Source organism: Myzus persicae, unplaced genomic scaffold (assembly GCF_001856785.1).
Source record: "Myzus persicae strain clone G006 unplaced genomic scaffold, MPER_G0061.0, whole genome shotgun sequence".
Classification (NCBI taxonomy): Eukaryota; Metazoa; Arthropoda; class Insecta; order Hemiptera; family Aphididae; genus Myzus; species Myzus persicae.
The window spans coordinates 98,290-117,531 of record NW_019101213.1 but is presented as its reverse complement, the minus strand read 5'-3'; the positions used below and the strand labels follow the sequence as shown (position 1 = coordinate 117,531).

Below are 19,242 nucleotides of genomic sequence, written 5' to 3'. Positions count from 1 at the left end.
ACAGATTGACGAGGCTAGATTTGCCGGAAAGAGAAAATATAATCGAGGTCGGTTACTCAATGGTGATCAACCCCCTTCGTCGGAAGACAGTGACGTTGAAGTCCAGAACGGTAGAAACCATGGACAAAGAATAGATGGACCTTGGGTATTTGGTGTAAAAAAAACATTCTGACTGTCGATATTTTGATGTACTTCGAAGAGACAAAAATGCATTACTTCCGATAATTATACAGCGAGAATGTGAAGCTGGCTCTGTTCTTCACTCTGATGAATGGGTGGCTTATAGGTGTTTAAATGGTAATGGGTATATTCATAAAACGGTCAACGATCAGCAAAACACCGAGGATCCTTCGACGGGGGCTTATACTCTCAGCATAGAGAGATCATGGCTGGATGCAAAGACAAAGATCATAAAAACAATGAGAGGTACCACTAAAAAACTACTTCAATCCCATCTCGACCATTATTGTTCTAAGGTTGCTTGCAAAGACGAACCTTATACATTTATAGAATTTCTGAGAGATTTTAAAACAGTTTATCGCTAAAATTATTATTCATTATTGTTTTGTATTGATTTATTATGTAGACATAATATTATTACATTATATTTTTAAAATTAAAGCTAATAAATATATATTATAATTATGAAAATATAAATTTGGCGTACTACAATATAGGTATTATGCGATCTACGTTAAGGTAGACCGCACAATATGAGAGCAGCGCCAAAAAAATAACGATTTTAGTTATTTTGATGAAAATTAAAAATCTTTTTCTTAAGGATTTGAAACATTTATGTGTACTATTATATTTTATCCATATATATTTACCTACACAATGACATTTTAATGTCAATGCCTCTTTATACAATAAACTTCTTCACACCGTTCTTCGATAAGTTGGTATTGACTCAAAAGTTGTGCTTATATAGCATTAGTTTCCATACCAAATGCAATGTCTTCGTCAATAATTAATTCAACCTACCATAGAAGACACTAATAACAGAAAATAAAACTAAAATATTAATATAGATACTTAATAGTGTAGACTGACAGACGGTCTTCGCTCAGAATGACATTTCTCATGTTATGAATAATCATTAGATTTCAATTTAAAACAGATCTACAGTCATTTTCCTAATGGCGTAGTACACTCTAGTCTCTACGACTCTACATCAGTGGTTCTCGACCTCTTTTGTTTCATGTCACTTTTATAGACACTAGTAGTTAGTACCCAACACATTGTAGCCCTAGCATAAATATATTAAACAAGTTTAACTGTATATATTAGAAGAAATGAGAGCTTTTCATTTTATTTAAAAAATACGGTACACAGAAAAATAGTAATTATAGTAATTATACACTTTATCTGAGTTCAAGGTTCAATAAACTCTTTAAAATGACAAATTAAAAATAATAATTAATGTATATATAAAGTATTATATTTATATGTTTTTATTATAATATTAATTATTATGTTGTTCCGTTCCTACATCGGTGGACATAAAACGATTTTAAAAAAATTCATAATTCTTTTATATTTTTTCCTTTTCTCTCGGATATTGTATGCTGGATTCATGTCACCTTTGGGATTTCCTAACTTCTTTCTATTTTAGAATTTTAGATAAATATTGTATATTTGTATTTTACATATCAATGATAAATCATAGATAGCCAGATTTAATCTATTCTGTGGCCAGATGGCCAGCCTAGCCAGGTACTAGGTACCTATTATATTATGAGTATGTTTTATTAATTATAAGAGCTTAACTAATGTACATTACAATATCAGATCCTAATTTTTATGACTTTTCTTTTAAAACATTTTAATACCACGCGACTCACACAAACCCATCATTTTTGACAATTAACTAGGTAATTAAATGTTAATTTTTCTTAACTTGTTAACATAACTAGTTAATTAGTTATCTCACCGACTTGTGAATTTAACTAATTTAATTGACTGTTTAAATAACTTCAATTTCCTCAGTTGATTTAAAAATAATCCAGAGTTAAAAAAAATTTGAAATTTTTGTTTCTAAGGTTTTATGATTCAATACCTACCATCATAAGACAAACATTTCTATTATTTTTCTTGATGCAATAATTTTGTATATTATTAGGTACAGACATATTTTAGTAGATTAAATAGACATTAGGCATACAATTATATCACATTAATTGCTAGGTATTTGGTATAAAAAATGTATATTTGTTAAATCATTGGTTAACCTGTGTATAGTTTAAGTATGTAATAATTATAAGTCAAGTTAAGTAAAATAGGTATATGCTATATAGGTAACAGGTATATTGTACATTACGATAACAGTTCAATAAAATTGTCTAATATAATTTAGGAAATTAGAGGGAGCGCCCTTTTTTATTGTGATCCATGCTAGGTAATTAAAATTTTTATATTTTTCTTTACTGAGGTAAATTATTATTTTTTCCGTATTAACTTTTATATAGGTATCGAGTTAAATTTATGATTTGTTAACTATCACGTCTAACTTATCGATATTGTGATCTCTTATTATAACTTAATTATTTTCATGAAACCTTTGAAGACACATAATGGCTTTGCTCTTTTATTTAATTTTAAAAAATCATACTTGTTTTTTAACCTCTTCATACCTTTGTTAAAAATATTTAAATTTAACAATCACACATCCATATTTGTTAGAAGTCAGATACTGGGGTCTTACTGTCTTAACCATAAGTTGAAAACTGATAAAATATAAGCTATTATGACAGCCATAATAGAACATCAAAGCTTATCATTTATTATCTGAAAAATTAAATATAATCCATGAATAGTAATTTCTTATTTTAAATAATGTTAATTCAGTCATTAATTAGCCCTGTTAAACGATCAATAATTTCATATGTATACAAAATACCTACACATAAAATTAGGCCCTTTTAAGTGATTCAATTTAGAATTAAAAGTAAGGTTATTTATTATTTTAATTGTACACACAACACAAGTATATTCACATTTAGTATTCCTGTTTTAATTATCATGAATATTTTAGATTCTGAGCGAAGCGATGAATGTATTGATTTTACAATGATGTGTGTTTTTTTTTTTATTTTTTTTTTTATTTTTTTTTTTATTTTTGTGTCTGTCATCACCTTTTAGGGCAGTAAAACTGCTTCGATTTTCTTCAACAGCAACTTTTCTGATAGGAAAGTGAATCTAGTTGGTACTTTGGGGGGTCAAAAGTAAACATTTCCCAGTAGTTTTCAAAAGCGACGTGAAAAACAAAAGAAAAATTAAGGAAAAACGGGAATTTTTACGCAAAATCGATTTTTGTCAAAATTGATTTTGGTTTTTGGTGTAACTCTAAAGCAAATGACCATAGATGCATGAAATTTTCACTGGTTGTTTATATTTGCATTTTCTATACACGATAAAATTTTGAAAATAATTTGACTTTTTTTGAACGGTTTACGGACATTGTCAGTTTTCAATTTTTTTAGTTTTTTTTTCTATAAATATCAATAAAATTTTATTTGTTGGTTAAAAAAGCTTGAAAATTTAATAGAAGGCTCCTAGTATATTGTTTCAAAGGCATATGAAAAAAATTAAAAATCGTTAGTCACAGTTTTTATTTATAAGCATTTAAAGTTCAAATCTTGACAAAATACGGAAAAATCACGAAAATTAGCAAATTATTTTGAGTTTAAAATTCGTAAAAATTTTTCTTTTGAAATCTAAGGTTTGAAAATGTAATACAAGATTCCTCATAAGTTTGTCTACCTTTGTAAAAAAAAAAATGTCTACTAGAAAGTCAAATTAAATTTTTATGAGCGTTTGAAATTCATATTTTTACAACATTTGATATTCACTCGATTTCTCATGTAACGATTTTCTGTTTTTGTTGTAATTAAAAAACGAATGGCTGTAGACACTTGAAAATTTCACTGAATGTTGATATTAGCATTTTCTAAACACGATAAAATTTTGAAAATAATTTGACTCTTTTTGAGATGTTTACGGACATTGTCAATTTTCAATTTTCTTAGTTTTTTTTTCTATAAATACCAATAAAATTTTATTTATTGGGCGAAAAAGCTTGAAAATTTAATACAAGGCTCCTGATATATTTTTACAATAGCAATTGTAAAATATTTAAAATACATAGGCACAATTTTTTTTAATAAGCATTTAAAATTCGAATTTTGACAAAATTTATCAAAATCTCGAAAATTATTAATCACTGTAATTAAAAATTATAAAATGTTCAGTTTTTATAACTAAGGATTGAAAATTTAAAACAAAGATTCTCATAAATAGTTCATACTGTAACCAAAAAATCTACAAAATACGGTTTGTTGTTGATGTATAACGCATTTAACTACCAAATGCCTAGTGGATATTGAATGTTCTGATATGATTAATTTGGAATTTATTATATAAGTCAATTTTTTTTAAAAATATTTATGTTCATATACCTAGACTGACATACCGCCTCCGCTCAGAATCGTTTTTCTTATACAATGATATTATATCATTGAATTCAAATTTAATACCATCCATTATACAGTGACCCTCTTGTAACCTACTGTACAGCAGAGCGACATCCACTTGCCCACCTTTTTTTTTATTTAACATAGTTAGTAAATTATTATTTTAGTGTTTGTCACATCATCAACAATTATTGATTTGCCCATACCTAATATCTAACATATTATTAGATTAATAATGTTAATTTTAAAGGTCTTAGGTCTAGTACATACTCGTATGAACTAAATTGCAATACCTATTTCATAACACTGTTGTATCTTTTTAAGTAAACAGCAAAAGGGTAAGAACTATGATGGCTATTGTAAATGTATAATTAATTTCATTATTTGTACCATTAATTTAAGTACTTAAGACTAGTATAAAATAAAAGAAAGAAATATAGAGTTAATAACAGTCAACATAACAAGAAAATTTTTCTTATGCATAAATATTAATTAAAAACTAATAATTCAATTCATTTTTGAAAGAAAAAGGTCATAAGTAAGAAGGTACTCTTATATGCACATTTCAAGTTTAATTTATGCGATTGTTACAAGATCAATTTCAGAAATTTATTTTTATGTCTATTTATTATACAGAAACTGATATTTACATTTACATACCAGACATTTAGAGGTTTAATTTTAAACATTTCAAACAGAAGAAACTTGAATATATGAGCTATGCACACAAGCATACGAGCAAAAGCCAACAAATGCCACCCAAAACGTTTAGAAAATAGGAATTGAAATATAAGAATAATAATATTCAAGTCTTATTACATTAAGTAAGACATTTCAAACAAACTTTAAAAATATGTTTGTACAACAAATCTAAAAGAATATAAATTATATAGAATTATTAAAAAAAAAAAAAGATTATCTGAGAATCAAACAAAACACATTTTGAGTGTATTGTTAGTTCACCAGTGGTGCACAGATATTTCCAATGGGAGGGGTTGTAATAAAAAATTATATATAAAAGTACATATTATACTAAAATATTTTTTTTAATTTTAGTCATTTTTATACATTAATATGTATAGTAAAAAAATACCAAGGGGGATGGTTCAAACACCCACAACCTACTCCCAGTTTGTGTACACCACTGTAGTTAACATATAAAAACTAATACACATTTATAAATGCTCATATCTGTATTTTACAAAGTACATTTAAAGTCGATGGGCACCTATTCATATTTGTGCACCCGACTATTGACCCATTACTTTTGAATCTATTTCAGAATATATATTTAAAACTAGATTACATTTATACAAGAACATAAGCCACCACTGATTTTATAAATACATATGATAATTAATGTGAGGAAAATTCTTAAAAATACTTGTAAATAAATAAAAAAGTAATTACAATTATTGTATATGAAAATACTTGAATAGTTAGTAAACTATTAAATATTATTATTTATTACACTCATTATTCCTTTTTTATTTTAATATCTTTGAATAAATTTGAGAATAATTATTTATTTGAGTTAACACCTAATAATATGAAAGATGATATTAGCTTAAATTATAAGAATAGAAATCTTTATTATTTAAGATTTATTTATAATATAAAAAAGAGAAAATACAGTAATGACTTATGAGTAATATTCTTAGAAATATTGGAGCGGCACACAAATATTAGCCATTAGATTCTGAAATACAGTTAAAAATAATTTATTTCTTTCCATATTTTTTTTCCTTGATTGCATAATATTTTCACAAGTATTATTTAAACACTACAGTATCCAACATAGAACCTAAACACTGAACAATGTTTCCAGACATTAGATTATCAACTTTTTCTTCCAAATGCCTCTTAGGATCTTGTTTGCCTACATTTTTAATCGCCAATTGTTCCGGTGTCATTTTATCCTCGTCTTCCAAAGCCTTTAAAAATAACATGCAATACATTTAATAATGAGTAAACTGTTTTCTTTGCAATAAAATAGGTATTTACTTTGTTATAACTCTTAGCTAATTCTAGCATTTCTTTAACTGTAGTTCGGTTGGTATCACAGTGCTTTTCATAATCTTCAAGTGCCATTCCATCCATCCATGATTTCTTGTGTAGATTCAATAACATTTTTTGTTCGAGTTCATTTTTTCTGTAGTTTATTGAAATGGAATAGTAATGACGATTAAGACCATGAATTAAAGCCTAAAATGAAAAATAAGATATAAAACACACATATCATATTATATTGTTTGAAACTTGTTAAGTTCTCAACAATTATTAATAAAAAATAAAAATCAATTTTTACTGACTTGAACTGAAGGTTTTTGTAAATGTCCCAAGTTACTAGTAGTTTGTCTTGGTTCTTGGCCAAGTACCATCATATTGGGGTTGATTAAACGGAAGGCATCAATAACTACCTTTCCTAAATAATATTAAATAACAAACTAAATTAATTTTTTTGTTTTTAATAATTAAAAGAACATTGGTAAATAATTAAAAAGAGTGAATACATACTATATTTGTTAAATTTTAAATAATATATTTTTTTAAACAGAAATTAAATTTTTATGTTCATGGACATTATTGAAAATTGTATATTATCAGTTTGAAAGAGTTTAATAGGATATCGTACAAACATTTGTTGTCTTTGTCTTACCAATGCATAACATACAAAAATATACATCTAGCAGTTCCAATTTTGAGTGAGTAATTAAAATATTATATTCAAATTCAAAATGAGAACTGTAATCAGCGGCGGCAATGAATTTTCATCTATGACGTTCAGACCCATTATCGGACCAATCTCCCACAGATGTTAGCTTTGCCACTCGCAAGGCCAGCACTTTGAAATTAAGCCATACAACTAGTTACAAGTTGGCTGCTGACTACTGTTCTTATATTTAATTGATTATAATATTATGAAACTTTAAGGTAAAAATATTATATGTTTTCTCATTAAATTTTTATAATATTTTAGTTTTCAAATAATTTATAAGTATGTAAAATATAAATATTTAGAAATGGGCATAACTGTCCTAAAAATTTAAATATTGTAAAAAACCTTTGAGATAACACTTATAATGTAACCTACCTATAACGTTTAAAAATAGGTTAATTAGCTCTAATATTAAAAAACTAAAAACTTAACTGCCAAAGGTAAATTATGGTATATTATGAACTTATGAGTTATAATCTATTCCACGAGAGAATTATCACTTTTCGCGCATCACAAATGATTTGATTGGCAAGTAGAGAACCACATGATCACTCTATTGCCGGAAAATTGATGAGAGATGCACAACTAACGAGCATTGGTTGGCGGACTGATTATTCTCTCGTGGAATAGACTATAGAGTATAGTAAGAAATTTGAGTACTGCGTTTTCATAAGGTTAGATGTAATATGATGTAGAGATTTATTTGTATAATGAATAGAGCTTTATATTATAGTTAGTAAATAGTAGGTAAGATGAAACTCATAATCTGTTGGATTAAAAAAATACATAGTTAATTCTAGTATTGAACTAACAGACGATTAAACATTGAATTAATATGACATTAACATTATATTAATGCAATTTAAAAATCAATTATATTATTTTAACAATATATAGGTAAATATAATATAATATTTATTTGTTTTAAGATTTTAACAAATAAATTATTTCAAGTGTACTATACTAGTATATTATTTTTAATTTAGTTGATATACTTTAAACACCATAGCCCAGAAGTATTCAAACTGTACATAAAAGGATCATCTTCGAGCCACAATACCAAAGAGTAAAGAGTAAAAAAAATATAATTATGATGTTGGCAATTAGTGTATAATGATAATAATTTTACTATATAGAACTTAAATCTTATTTTATTCATTTGATGTTCTATTTTAGTTTTCTATACTTAATAGATTTTTTGTCTAATAATTGATACCTATATTGAAAAAAAACACATTTTAATATGTTAGTATGCCCTTCAAAATTTGAAAGTTATCTTAACATTTTAATGAGATGTTGGAAAAACAAATTTGAATTCCTCTTCCATAAACATTCACAAAATATTTTTCATTAAAACTTTAATTATAAGTTAAAGTATACTTCAATTATGGTTGGCATTTCACTAAAATCATTTATACTTTACATATTAAAAAATCATTTATACTTTACATATTAAAAAATCACATAAATATAACTTGAGATTATACCCATAACTTATTTCAGTGGTGTGTGACGTAGGGTACAAGTGTTGCTCAGGCAACACTTTAAATATGGGTGGGTGGGTATTGAGAGAAGAAAAATAGGACATTTTATAGGTCGGTTTAACAATATACAAAGTAATACCTTTGACACTTTGAATGGGGTCAACTACAACGGCAACAGCTCTTTCGGAGAGGGCTTCAAAACTCTGTTGTGTATTAATATCTACACCAGATAACCAACACCCAAACCCTGGATGTGAATGATACCATCCTACAACCATTTCCGGCCTGCCTGTTTGTTTCAACATATCCAACATCTTTGCTTGGAATACTGGGTCTACAGCTTCAACACTTACACCCTGAAATAATTAATTATTAACATCAAGTGAAAAAAATAATAATAGTAGGTACACATTCTTACGGTTCCAGTTTGAGGCATAGCGAATACATCAATAACACGTACAGTGTAATCGTCCACAAATTCACCTAACATCAAGCCCATAACTTCCATAGGAACTCCAGCTCGTCCATGTTTCAACATTTTTAACAAGGCCAATGATGACACATAAACTTGTTCAGCAGTGTCTACAACAGGAGTATCGGCAGCAGGAGCCGACCCTTGTCCCAAGGGTATACCACCGCCCAACCTCAATAGACGATCCATAACTTTTGAACTATCAGCAAAACAAAAGAGAATAAGTTACAAACCAAGGGTTATTGTAAAATTTGAGTGTTTAAATTTTTACAAACTGGATGATATAATAATATAATAATATAATATGACATACCTGTGTTGTTGGTAACTTCTACGTTTCAAAATCGAATTTGTGAGTACTGAGTGGATACTGGACAGTGACTAGTGTAATATGTACATTAATATATTATTGTGTATTTGTGTATTCGAAAAATGATTAAGCGAATTTGAGTTTGACAACAAACTAATCACATAACCTAAAATATTAAGTTTACTATAAAATTGAGGTTAGACCTTAGATATAAAACCATAGATAATAAATCTATTATCTATGCTTAAACCGTGATTAAAGATACTACTTATCACAAACAGTCGTTTGAAGCATAGACCTTATTCTCAGCCACCTTTCACCAAAGAAACTTCCACCACGCCCTGTCTATGTGTACAAGCTAAAGCTATATTGCCATAAAGTCTATTTTATCTGGTTTGAACTTTTGAAGTCAGTTAGAAATAAACGATCAAGAATTATGGATGAACTCACAAATAAATAAAAATAATAAATCGGCAGAAGTTAGAAAAATCTAGGAAAAAAAGCCCCGTACTAAACACATTATTCTTTTTTTTTTTTGATTTGCATGATTACATTTAATTATAATAATCATAATATAATCATTACATTTATTTTATAAATTATTTAAATTATTATATTATATTATTATGCATCTAATTTATTATAGGTATTATGCACTAGGTTGTACATTTATTTGATTAAAAGGTAGTTCTTTAAAAAAAATTTTATTTAGCATCTGACATTAAACAATAACTAATTATATCACAGTTAAAAATCATTCCATAAATAACATTCCTTAACATGCATTTCTCTTATTATAAAATATACAAGTATAGTTGCAATTTGTAATAATTGTCTTTTGTCATTTGTACATAATTAAAAACATTTTAAAAATTATTTAGTAGCATTGATTTCTAATGTTGTGGCTAACTGCTAACCTAAATAGTTTAAAATATTGGGTTTATTATTTTATTAAATATTATTATGATATAAGAGTATATAAAAATTATGTTATATATATGGTTATAAATATATTTCTATAGATGAATAATAATATATTGTTTAAAAATTAACAATTATGAAATGCATACTTTAATAAAAAAGTGTTATGTTTTTTGTTGGTACGGGGCTTTTTTTTCCGAATACCATTTAGAAAGTTGAGTATTAATAATATTTAATAATTAGTATCATAATAAAATTAATAGTTTTCTATGTTTAGTATTAAATAATAAAAGTACAGAATTTAGAATACTGAATAATAATATTATGTAAAACTATTGAAGATGTGCATAGCAATATAAGATGAAATGATATCTGGATATAAGGATGTCGAAACACCATTAGTTTTCTCTCTCTGACCCATGATTAACATGTCAAATATATTATGTTCTCCAGAACCAACCCTGTGTTGTTACTTTTAATATTAGAGTGAATTCACCTATTATCAAACTTTAAGGTAAGAACCTTTGTTGGCTTTTTTACAATATTTTAATTTTTAAATCTTATTGCCCCTTGCACAAACATATTATCTACTATGTCCATTTTAAATTACCTTTGTCCCCCCCCCCTCCTAGAAAAGTCCCATGCGCCAGACCCTCCGTGTCGTCTCCGTCTTACGAATGCGTGACATGACAAATTCTACGTTCTGAATAATCAAGTTAACTCTGTAATGATTAATATTGGAGCGAATTGACTTATTAAAAAATTTACAAGTAAGAATATTATCTAGTGAACCTCTTGGGGTTTTTTCTATGTCATAGTTTTAAAGCAAAATATGATTATTTTAAAAATTGTAAATTGTTTGTACATTTTAAAATACTCAAAACTTGTTTTAAAATTAAAATGTAAAATAACCCTAGTAGGTTCACTAGATAATAGGTGTGGCATCCCCTTAAGGAGTTTTTTATCACTTTCATTATAAAGGCTAATTGAGCAGACCCTATATTATGACAATGAATGTATGAATAGAACAATAACTCAACTATTAAAGTTGTAAACAATTCATTATTATAACATAGCACAGTAACAGTTTTAAAACTATTTCAACATGTTTAAGGTAACAAAATACACCATAATTCATATTTAAAACATCCTCAATGTTTCTGTATATTTAATTATAATTTAGATTCATTTTACATAAGAAATTTATAAAACCTTTTTAAACTTCATTTTTTAAATTAATACAATTCATTCCTACAATTATTAGTGAGCTAACTATAACTAGAAAACACTGTTTTTATATAAATTGCAGATGTTCATAATTAAATACACCTTTATAAATAATAAAAAAAAATTTAACACAAGAAAATAATATTTAACTTTAAAAAAAAAAAACCGGTACAGAAAATATTAGTGTTTTAGCAATATTATTACAAGACTGGTGTATCGAGGTAAATTTGTTTTTTATGTTTAAGAGCATTCAAATTAATTTATCCTTAGTACATATTTTTCTGTCCGAAACATTGTTAACAAATGTTTTTCATTTTTAGTTGAGGTAGAGCAAATACATTTATTAATAATTAAATCATATATAAATATTGAAAAATATAATATTATAATACTAAATTATTGTAATCATTACATTGTATAGTCAACATCCTCTGTGATTTTTCCAGTAGAATCAGATCAGTAGAAAATATATTTTTATTGTGTACTCACGAGCCCCGATTCATTTTTAACAGCCCTTCAATGTTTCCCTTGAGAAGAAGTAATTCACTTTTAGTCTGTTCATCAAATGAAATGTCCATAGAAGCACCAGCTCTAGGCAATATTGAAAGAATCTAAAAAAAAAAAATTTTGAGTCTACAATTTCTATGACAGATATTATGTTGATAGTTTTTGAATAATTGTAATTACATTTCCATTGGCTAACGGTACACTGACTGTGGCCATATCATCCCTAGAAACAGACGAAACCATAAGTGGACTTCCAGTCATTGAAAGTGCAACCTCTCCTTGGTTTGGACGCCGCATCATTGATATTGGTTCATGCATATTTACTTTTGGTGTAACTGTTGCTGAAGTATATACAGGTCGATTAATTGGAGTCTGAAATCAATTTTATTAATAAGATTCAAATGAGTAATTATTTAATAAAAAAAAATTGATGAGAAATCAACCTAAAAATTGCAGCAATAGTCAATCATAACACAAAAAAAGTCTTATAAGTTAAATGATTTTTATACTTAATATGGGTACCTACTACCTACTACCTACTTAAAATCTAGTAATTGTTAAACATAATTTATTTTTTATTAGATATAATAATGAAAAATAAAAAAAACTAGTATGTGATTATTATAAGTTTTGAACCTAGACCAATTGTTTTTTATTTTGAGATTTGAGATGATGTCAAACCAGTTTGTGTTCTATTATACTAAAATGTCCATACAGCAGTTAAAATCTTACGTTACCTTTATTATTATAGTGAATTAACCTAATATGAAACCATTGATTAAATCAATCATTAATCAATGATGAAACTTAAAGGTAAAAACATTATCTATGTTCTATAATTTTGTTTATAATACAGAATTCATTATGTCTTATGTTAATTAATTATTATTTTATGTCGTCAAAATGTTGTGTTATTGAGGTTATATTAACTGATATTTGTAATTACTTTGTGTTACCATGTATTAGATTTTTCAAATGTATGTAAAATATAATATGTCATTTGTGGGCCTTGTGCCCGTTATATAATAAATAATAATAATGATAATAATAATTTTTAAGCGAGCTATATATATACTTACAACTTGATTAAAAACTAAAATATCATGAAAATCCAGCGACACAACAAACCTCTAAATTTCATAATAGGTAAATTCACCCTAATATTAAGGAATAACATAAGATTGGAACTACTCAACATATGACTTGGGATGTCATGCGTTAGAAAAACAGAGACAACAAATACAGGTCCTCTTAAGATGATCATTGCAGATTCAAAGAATATGAAGAAAAAAGTGTATTTAACATTATTTTCTTAAATGAAATTATTCCATTTTATCTTTAAATACTAAACACAACCGAAATTATATTTGGTAATATTAACTTTACAATAATGAAAGAATTAATTCACAATAACACTGAATTATGTCAGGGTAAAATAGAAAGTCAATTTTATCTATTTTCCATTATTATGCTCAAGGGGATCAACCTATCAGGAAACGAGGAATCTTTTCAGTCAGCCAATCCTTGTGTGGGCTGCTTTATAATTATGATTAAAAAAAAAGTAATTTTTTCCTATACAATCAATATAGAAATTATCCTTTTATTTTAATACCTAAAATATATTGATTTAGACTAATTCCCCTTCACTAGTGTACTGTTTAATTTATAATTTACTAGCTGACCCTGCAATGCTTCGCTATTGCAAGATATTTCAGATATTAAATTGCTATTTATTTTCAGGATGTTAAATAATTATTTTTATTTTAGACCACTTTTAGTCACGTCTTCGTGCTAATGTAGCCATATAAATTTAGCGTCCCCACCGCAGTTCTTCACAATGTTTAAAAAAAATTATTTTGTATGTAGTGGTAAATGTATATGTATATTGTATGTAAATTGTGTATGTTCATTTTGTAGGTATAACTATGGATGGAACAAAAGATATGAATTATGCCAGTATTTTGATAATTCAGACTTAAAAAATTTCTTTGTAAACAACGTTATCAACTTTTTCTGGATCGGGGGCAAAAATATACAAATTAAATTTGGATGTCACACGTGACAGGGCGACGTATAGTTGACCGTGAGAAAAACATTGAACGCTTAGGTCAATTCCAGCAACGTTAAGTGTTTGTCCCTGTGCTTTATTTATAGTCATTGCAAATGCTAATTTAACGGGAAATTGAATACGTTTAAACTTAAAAGGTAAATCTGAAGGTATAATTGGTATTCATGGTATTAAAACAATTTTTCCATTACCACAGCCTGTTAATATTATGCACTAAAGTAATAAACTTCTCAATTTTTTGATTTGTAATCTTGTACCATTGCAAAGTGTGGGTGGGCTCAAATTTCTCATTAAAATAATAGGTGCCCCTATTTTTAAAATCAGTGTATGTGGTGGGACTCCATAAGGCGTTAAATAGTTAAGAAATTCAGTTGGGAAATGGACTGCATCCTCTTTTTTTAAAACTGTATCAACTGAATAGTACATATGTAATTGAGCGTCAAACCTAGATAGAATCAAATAATTTAAATTTGTCGACTTGCTCATTTGTTGGTGATAAATTAGCCCTTTCTTGAAACCATTTCAATGATATTTAGAAGATATATTTTGAATGTTCGAGTACACGTTTTGAATCAATTTTGTTATAGTGGGTACTGAATTACAGAAGCTATTAATATTTATTTTATCATTCGTTGCTTGAAATTCGCCTTTGCCTATTAAAAGTAAATCTTTGACAAAATTTATATTATCTTGATCTTTACATAGCACTCTCATATCAGTTTTAAGTTCTAATATTTTTATATAAGGCCATAAGTAGGATCTTTTCAAAGACGCATTGACTTCATCAGCTAATTAATTAAATAACAATCAAAATCGAGAAAAGACGTGTTCTACCGAAAATGATAGAAAAGTATTACTCAGTCCATACAACGAAAATAATATCAGTGTACGGCGATGTTAAAATAAATACGGAAATCTATACCTATATTTGTGGTTGTCGAGTTTGATTGTTATTTATTTTCAGCCAGCGACTATTTCTTACTAAAAAAGTTATAGGTATACAATTTACACATTTATTTTAATTAATAATAACTAATGATTTATTAACTTTATCGGACTAAATTTTTGCCTTAAACCTTCTCTGTGATGTCCTCTTTAATTTAAAAAAAATTGCACGACGATTGAATTGACGTTTATCCCGGACAAAAAAAAGTGACTTCATTTTATATAGTAGTATAGCTATAGATATATGTATAGATTATGTTAAAAACTTATACAAATGAAGAAAAAAAGTATTAAAAATAATCAAATAAATATGCTGCACATGATTGGTAGGAGTATTATGTATGCTGTTAACTTTATATAAATACCTAATTTATATATTATAATTACTTTAAATCTAGATTCTATTGTTTCTGTTAATAGTAGCTTATTATCAACATTACGTGTTGCACTATGGTGTTTTGTTACAATGGCAGAACCATTGGTCTTAGATGTTGATTTAAGCCCTGAAAAAATTAAAGAAATTATAATTAGATATTATAGTCTAAAACTCTAATTCAAATGCCTGAAACTCATCTAAAAGGATTACAGATGTAGAACTCTGGTTTGTACCAACCTATAAACTTTTCTTTTTCACTCCTACTTCTTAGTGTTTGAATTATAGAAGGCTCTATGACCATAGGTAATAGTTTCCATACTCCAAGTTCACAACACAATATATAATTTCTATTATATATAATATAGTATATTTTTTGTTTTATTTAAAGACACTATCCAGTAGTAAAAATACTCTGATTATCAACTTTCTTGGACATATCCGGTTGCTACTTTTCAAAATTGAAAACTTTCAGTAATTTTTAAATTAAAAATTTAATTAATTAATTAAATTCATATAAATCATTCAGAAACGTTCAAATTTATTAGATTTCTAAATAAAATCTATCAATTTTTTGTTAATAATATTTCATAAAGCTTATTATTAAACCAGTGACCATAGTAATGGATAGAGCCAAAATATAATCAAGATAGATTGATATGAAAACTTTGTAGCAATGTCAATCGGAAAATTAAAAATTAAAAACAAATTCCGAAATATGAAGTTATAAATAGGATCTTACCACTTTTTGCTCTAGTCATCCTTTTTACTGTAGCTTTGGTAACTGGCCTTGACGGTCGTTCTAGGTTTCCTTTAGTTCCACTGTTGGATTCTATTGGATACTGTTTAGAAATCTAAAAAAATAAATGATGATGACCTCTGTGTTGTACTCTTTATAGTATAGGAAAAAGTATCTGAATAAAATTCAAAAAGTGGGTTAGATACCTAGATCTAAAATGTATTACATTCTATAATGAAATAGATTTAAGACGAGGCTATACTTGCATGCCTTGTCTCCGTCTTACAAATGCATAACATAAGAAATTGCATGTTCTGAAAAATTCATTTAACTCTATTGTTTAGAGCTGTTAAACATGTTATCAAATTTATAAGTATTATCTAGATAATACTAGTGTCATTACATAGGTTATTTTTTTATATTTAAATTTTAAAGGTGAGAGTTTTAAAATGTACAAACAATTTACTTTTATAAAATGCTCATAACTCGCTTTAAAATTTAAACATGAATAAATAACTTGTCATTGAATAAATAATATTCCTACTTCTATATTTAAGAATAGGTACTCTAAGATTAAACATAACAAAGTTAAATTTCCTATGTTATGGTTGTAAGACTAAAACAAAGCACGTGGGTATGGCGTCCCCTTAATGGATAATGCTATGAAACTCACAAAGTCATAAAGATTACAATGTAGTGAGTCGGCCAAATTCATTTTGGTCATTAAAAATGAATTTTCGATTAAATTTCTTTTGGTATCAAATATGTCAGAAAAATAATCTTCAATATTTTGTTCTGAAAAACGAAAAAACAAGCATAAATTAAATACACAGATTAGATGACAGGCGAAATTGTATTCATATTACTTTCATAATCAAATTCGTTCAAAATTTCTTTCATATTTTTCGATTGGTTGGCCGTCGTTGCATTCACAGCAGTCATGTCGACAGCAGACGAACGATGGACAGTTCTTTTCTTGGTGCGTGGCATTTTAGATGGTAGTTGGACTTGACGCAATAGAAACGGATTACTCGCGTCTAACAGCTAGTCGCCAAAGGACAATTTTATTGCCACACGAAAAGTAGACAAGAACAACGCAAATCGGCAGTCGACGACAGCGTGAAGTGAAATGCGAATATTGCGAATGTAAAACTGTGACGTTCAGCCGTTGAGGTTTAAATGTTTAATCTTTTATCTATGGTAAATTGATAAATGGTAATATGGTTGAGGGAAGGATCAAAGCTAGTGACTGTTTTAAGGTGACACCGTTTAATCTATTCTGTATTTCTGTGTACACACCATTAGTAAAGATACACTAGGCCCGGTTTTTCAATCATATTTTTATTAATCGAATAACAAGAGTTATTCGACAGATAAGAAAAAATAACTAATTACCGGTTTTTCAATGTCAGAATAAGTCTTATTCGATGAATAAATCATGAATAAGTTTTTTTTTTATATAGCTTTTATTTAAAAATCTAGCTCAACAATTATAATACATTAAAATATTAACAAAGCAATATAAAAACAGATAGAATAATCAATAAAAGTAAGCAATGTATAACTAAAAAAAAAAATAATAATAATAATAATAATAGTAAGATTAAAGTATATAAAAAAAACAATCAAATGAAAAAACCAGCCTCCCGAATAAAAGAAATAATAATAATAATGACCTGTTAGGAGTTAGAATTTAGAATGGAGTAGAGATTAAATGAAACATTCAAGGAGATGAGAGAAGTAACCCTCTTGTCCTGACGTTTAATGAAGAGTGAGGGGCAGTCGAAAAGAATATGAAACAAATCGCCGATGGATTCTTCCAAATGCCGAGTGCAAAAGGGAGAATCATTTAAATTTAATTTATAAGCGTGAGAGGGTAATAAACTAATAAATGATGCCTATACGTAGACGATTAAACTGAATAATGGAGGATCTGGGGAGCAAAGCAATACATTTGCGAACAAAGTATTATTAATAATATTGGGTACAATAGATTTAAATCTGGAAGCAAAATTAGCGGGCAGATTATGCCAGTAAACAGACCAAAGGTTAAAAATATGACGTTGTATACGAGATGTAAAGTCTGACCAAGGAATTAGAGAAAAAGATGGACTAATAAAATTTAAGGAAGATTTGGATAAGGAATTTGAGGGCATAAGAAGTATTATGGGTTATGTTAGATCATATTCACCCCCTCTCCCAGCAATCGAAGTGGAATCATCGTGATCTCCTTTTAACATCAGGTGTCGCTGGCTTGCAAGTTGCAGGCAAGTTTCAACTAAAGTCCTTATTTCACTCTAGTTGTCCCATTTTTGATCTTTTTTATTCTCTGTTTTTAACGTGGCGTTACGTTCCCAAAACTCTACCAGTCCTCTCTTTGGTACCTAGCTAACTCTATCTCATCTTTTCATGAATATATTCTAACCAATATTTGACATCATATATATGAGATTGCTTACGAAGCCCTCTTGTATTCCACACAGGTATATCTGGTAAACCGCTTTCCAGGACTTACCTCTTATGAGATCAGGGTTACTTCCACCGTGGTAATCAATAATCATTTTTCGGATTTTATTGAAAATAATTTTGTGGACTTCACGAACAAGTTATTAGGTAATTTTTTGACCAAATAACAAGTCATTCGACGAATAAATGTGTAGTGTATAGCTGTGATAACCAAAAGTTGTATTTTGTTATTATTATAATACCAAACCAGCCCGTACAGTTATTATACCTACTTTACTTTTTTATAAATGAATAATGGATATACTTGGAATATTTTCTGAAGACGATGATCAGGAAATCGTCGAATTTTTAAATTATCAACATCGACAACATTGTATATATACCATACGTATGCGAGTTGATCATAATATGACACTTTGGGATGATCATGATTTTAGGATCAGATTCCGAATTTTGAAGGTGGTCGTTCTTCAAGTTTTAGAAAATATCAACGACCAAATAACTTCATCAATGGATAGGTAAAATGGTTTACTATAACT

General features: G+C 27.5%; 2 protein-coding genes across 2 annotated transcripts; both read right to left on the bottom strand.

Moving 5' to 3' along the window:
- Window positions 1-6,177: 6,177 nt before the first annotated feature.
- Window positions 6,178-9,596, bottom strand: LOC111028219 (26S proteasome non-ATPase regulatory subunit 14). The gene is made up of 6 exons (XM_022306769.1): window positions 9,461-9,596; window positions 9,094-9,346; window positions 8,815-9,031; window positions 6,785-6,897; window positions 6,477-6,677; window positions 6,178-6,406 (listed from the first exon to the last, which is right to left on the bottom strand). Exons 2-6 carry the CDS (start codon window positions 9,334-9,336, stop codon window positions 6,245-6,247), a joined length of 936 nt encoding a protein of 311 aa, XP_022162461.1. The 5' UTR covers window positions 9,337-9,346; window positions 9,461-9,596; the 3' UTR covers window positions 6,178-6,244.
- Window positions 9,597-11,796: 2,200 nt separating this feature from the next.
- Window positions 11,797-17,552, bottom strand: LOC111028231 (borealin-like). Its single transcript, XM_022306787.1, has 6 exons — window positions 17,104-17,552; window positions 16,911-17,032; window positions 16,241-16,352; window positions 15,513-15,628; window positions 12,293-12,484; window positions 11,797-12,216 (listed from the first exon to the last, which is right to left on the bottom strand). The coding sequence occupies exons 1-6, from the start codon at window positions 17,225-17,227 to the stop codon at window positions 12,091-12,093; spliced, it is 792 nt and encodes a 263-aa protein (XP_022162479.1). The 5' UTR covers window positions 17,228-17,552; the 3' UTR covers window positions 11,797-12,090.
- Between the last annotated feature and the right edge of the window lie 1,690 nt (window positions 17,553-19,242).

Excerpts from the sequence above, each read along its gene's own strand:
- LOC111028231 (XM_022306787.1), bottom strand. The coding sequence starts at position 17,227 with ATGCCACGCACCAAGAAAAGAACTGTCCATCGTTCGTCTGCTGTCGAC. Across the intron at positions 17,033-17,103 it reads GAACGAATTTGATTATGAAA|AACAAAATATTGAAGATTAT; the intron begins GTAATATGAATA and ends TTCGTTTTTCAG. Across the intron at positions 12,217-12,292 it reads TACCGTTAGCCAATGGAAAT|ATTCTTTCAATATTGCCTAG; the intron begins GTAATTACAATT and ends TTTTTTTTTTAG.
- LOC111028219 (XM_022306769.1), bottom strand. The coding sequence starts at position 9,336 with ATGGATCGTCTATTGAGGTTGGGCGGTGGTATACCCTTGGGACAAGGG. Across the intron at positions 9,032-9,093 it reads CTATGCCTCAAACTGGAACC|GGTGTAAGTGTTGAAGCTGT; the intron begins GTAAGAATGTGT and ends TAATTATTTCAG. Across the intron at positions 6,678-6,784 it reads TACAAAAACCTTCAGTTCAA|GCTTTAATTCATGGTCTTAA; the intron begins GTCAGTAAAAAT and ends TTTTCATTTTAG.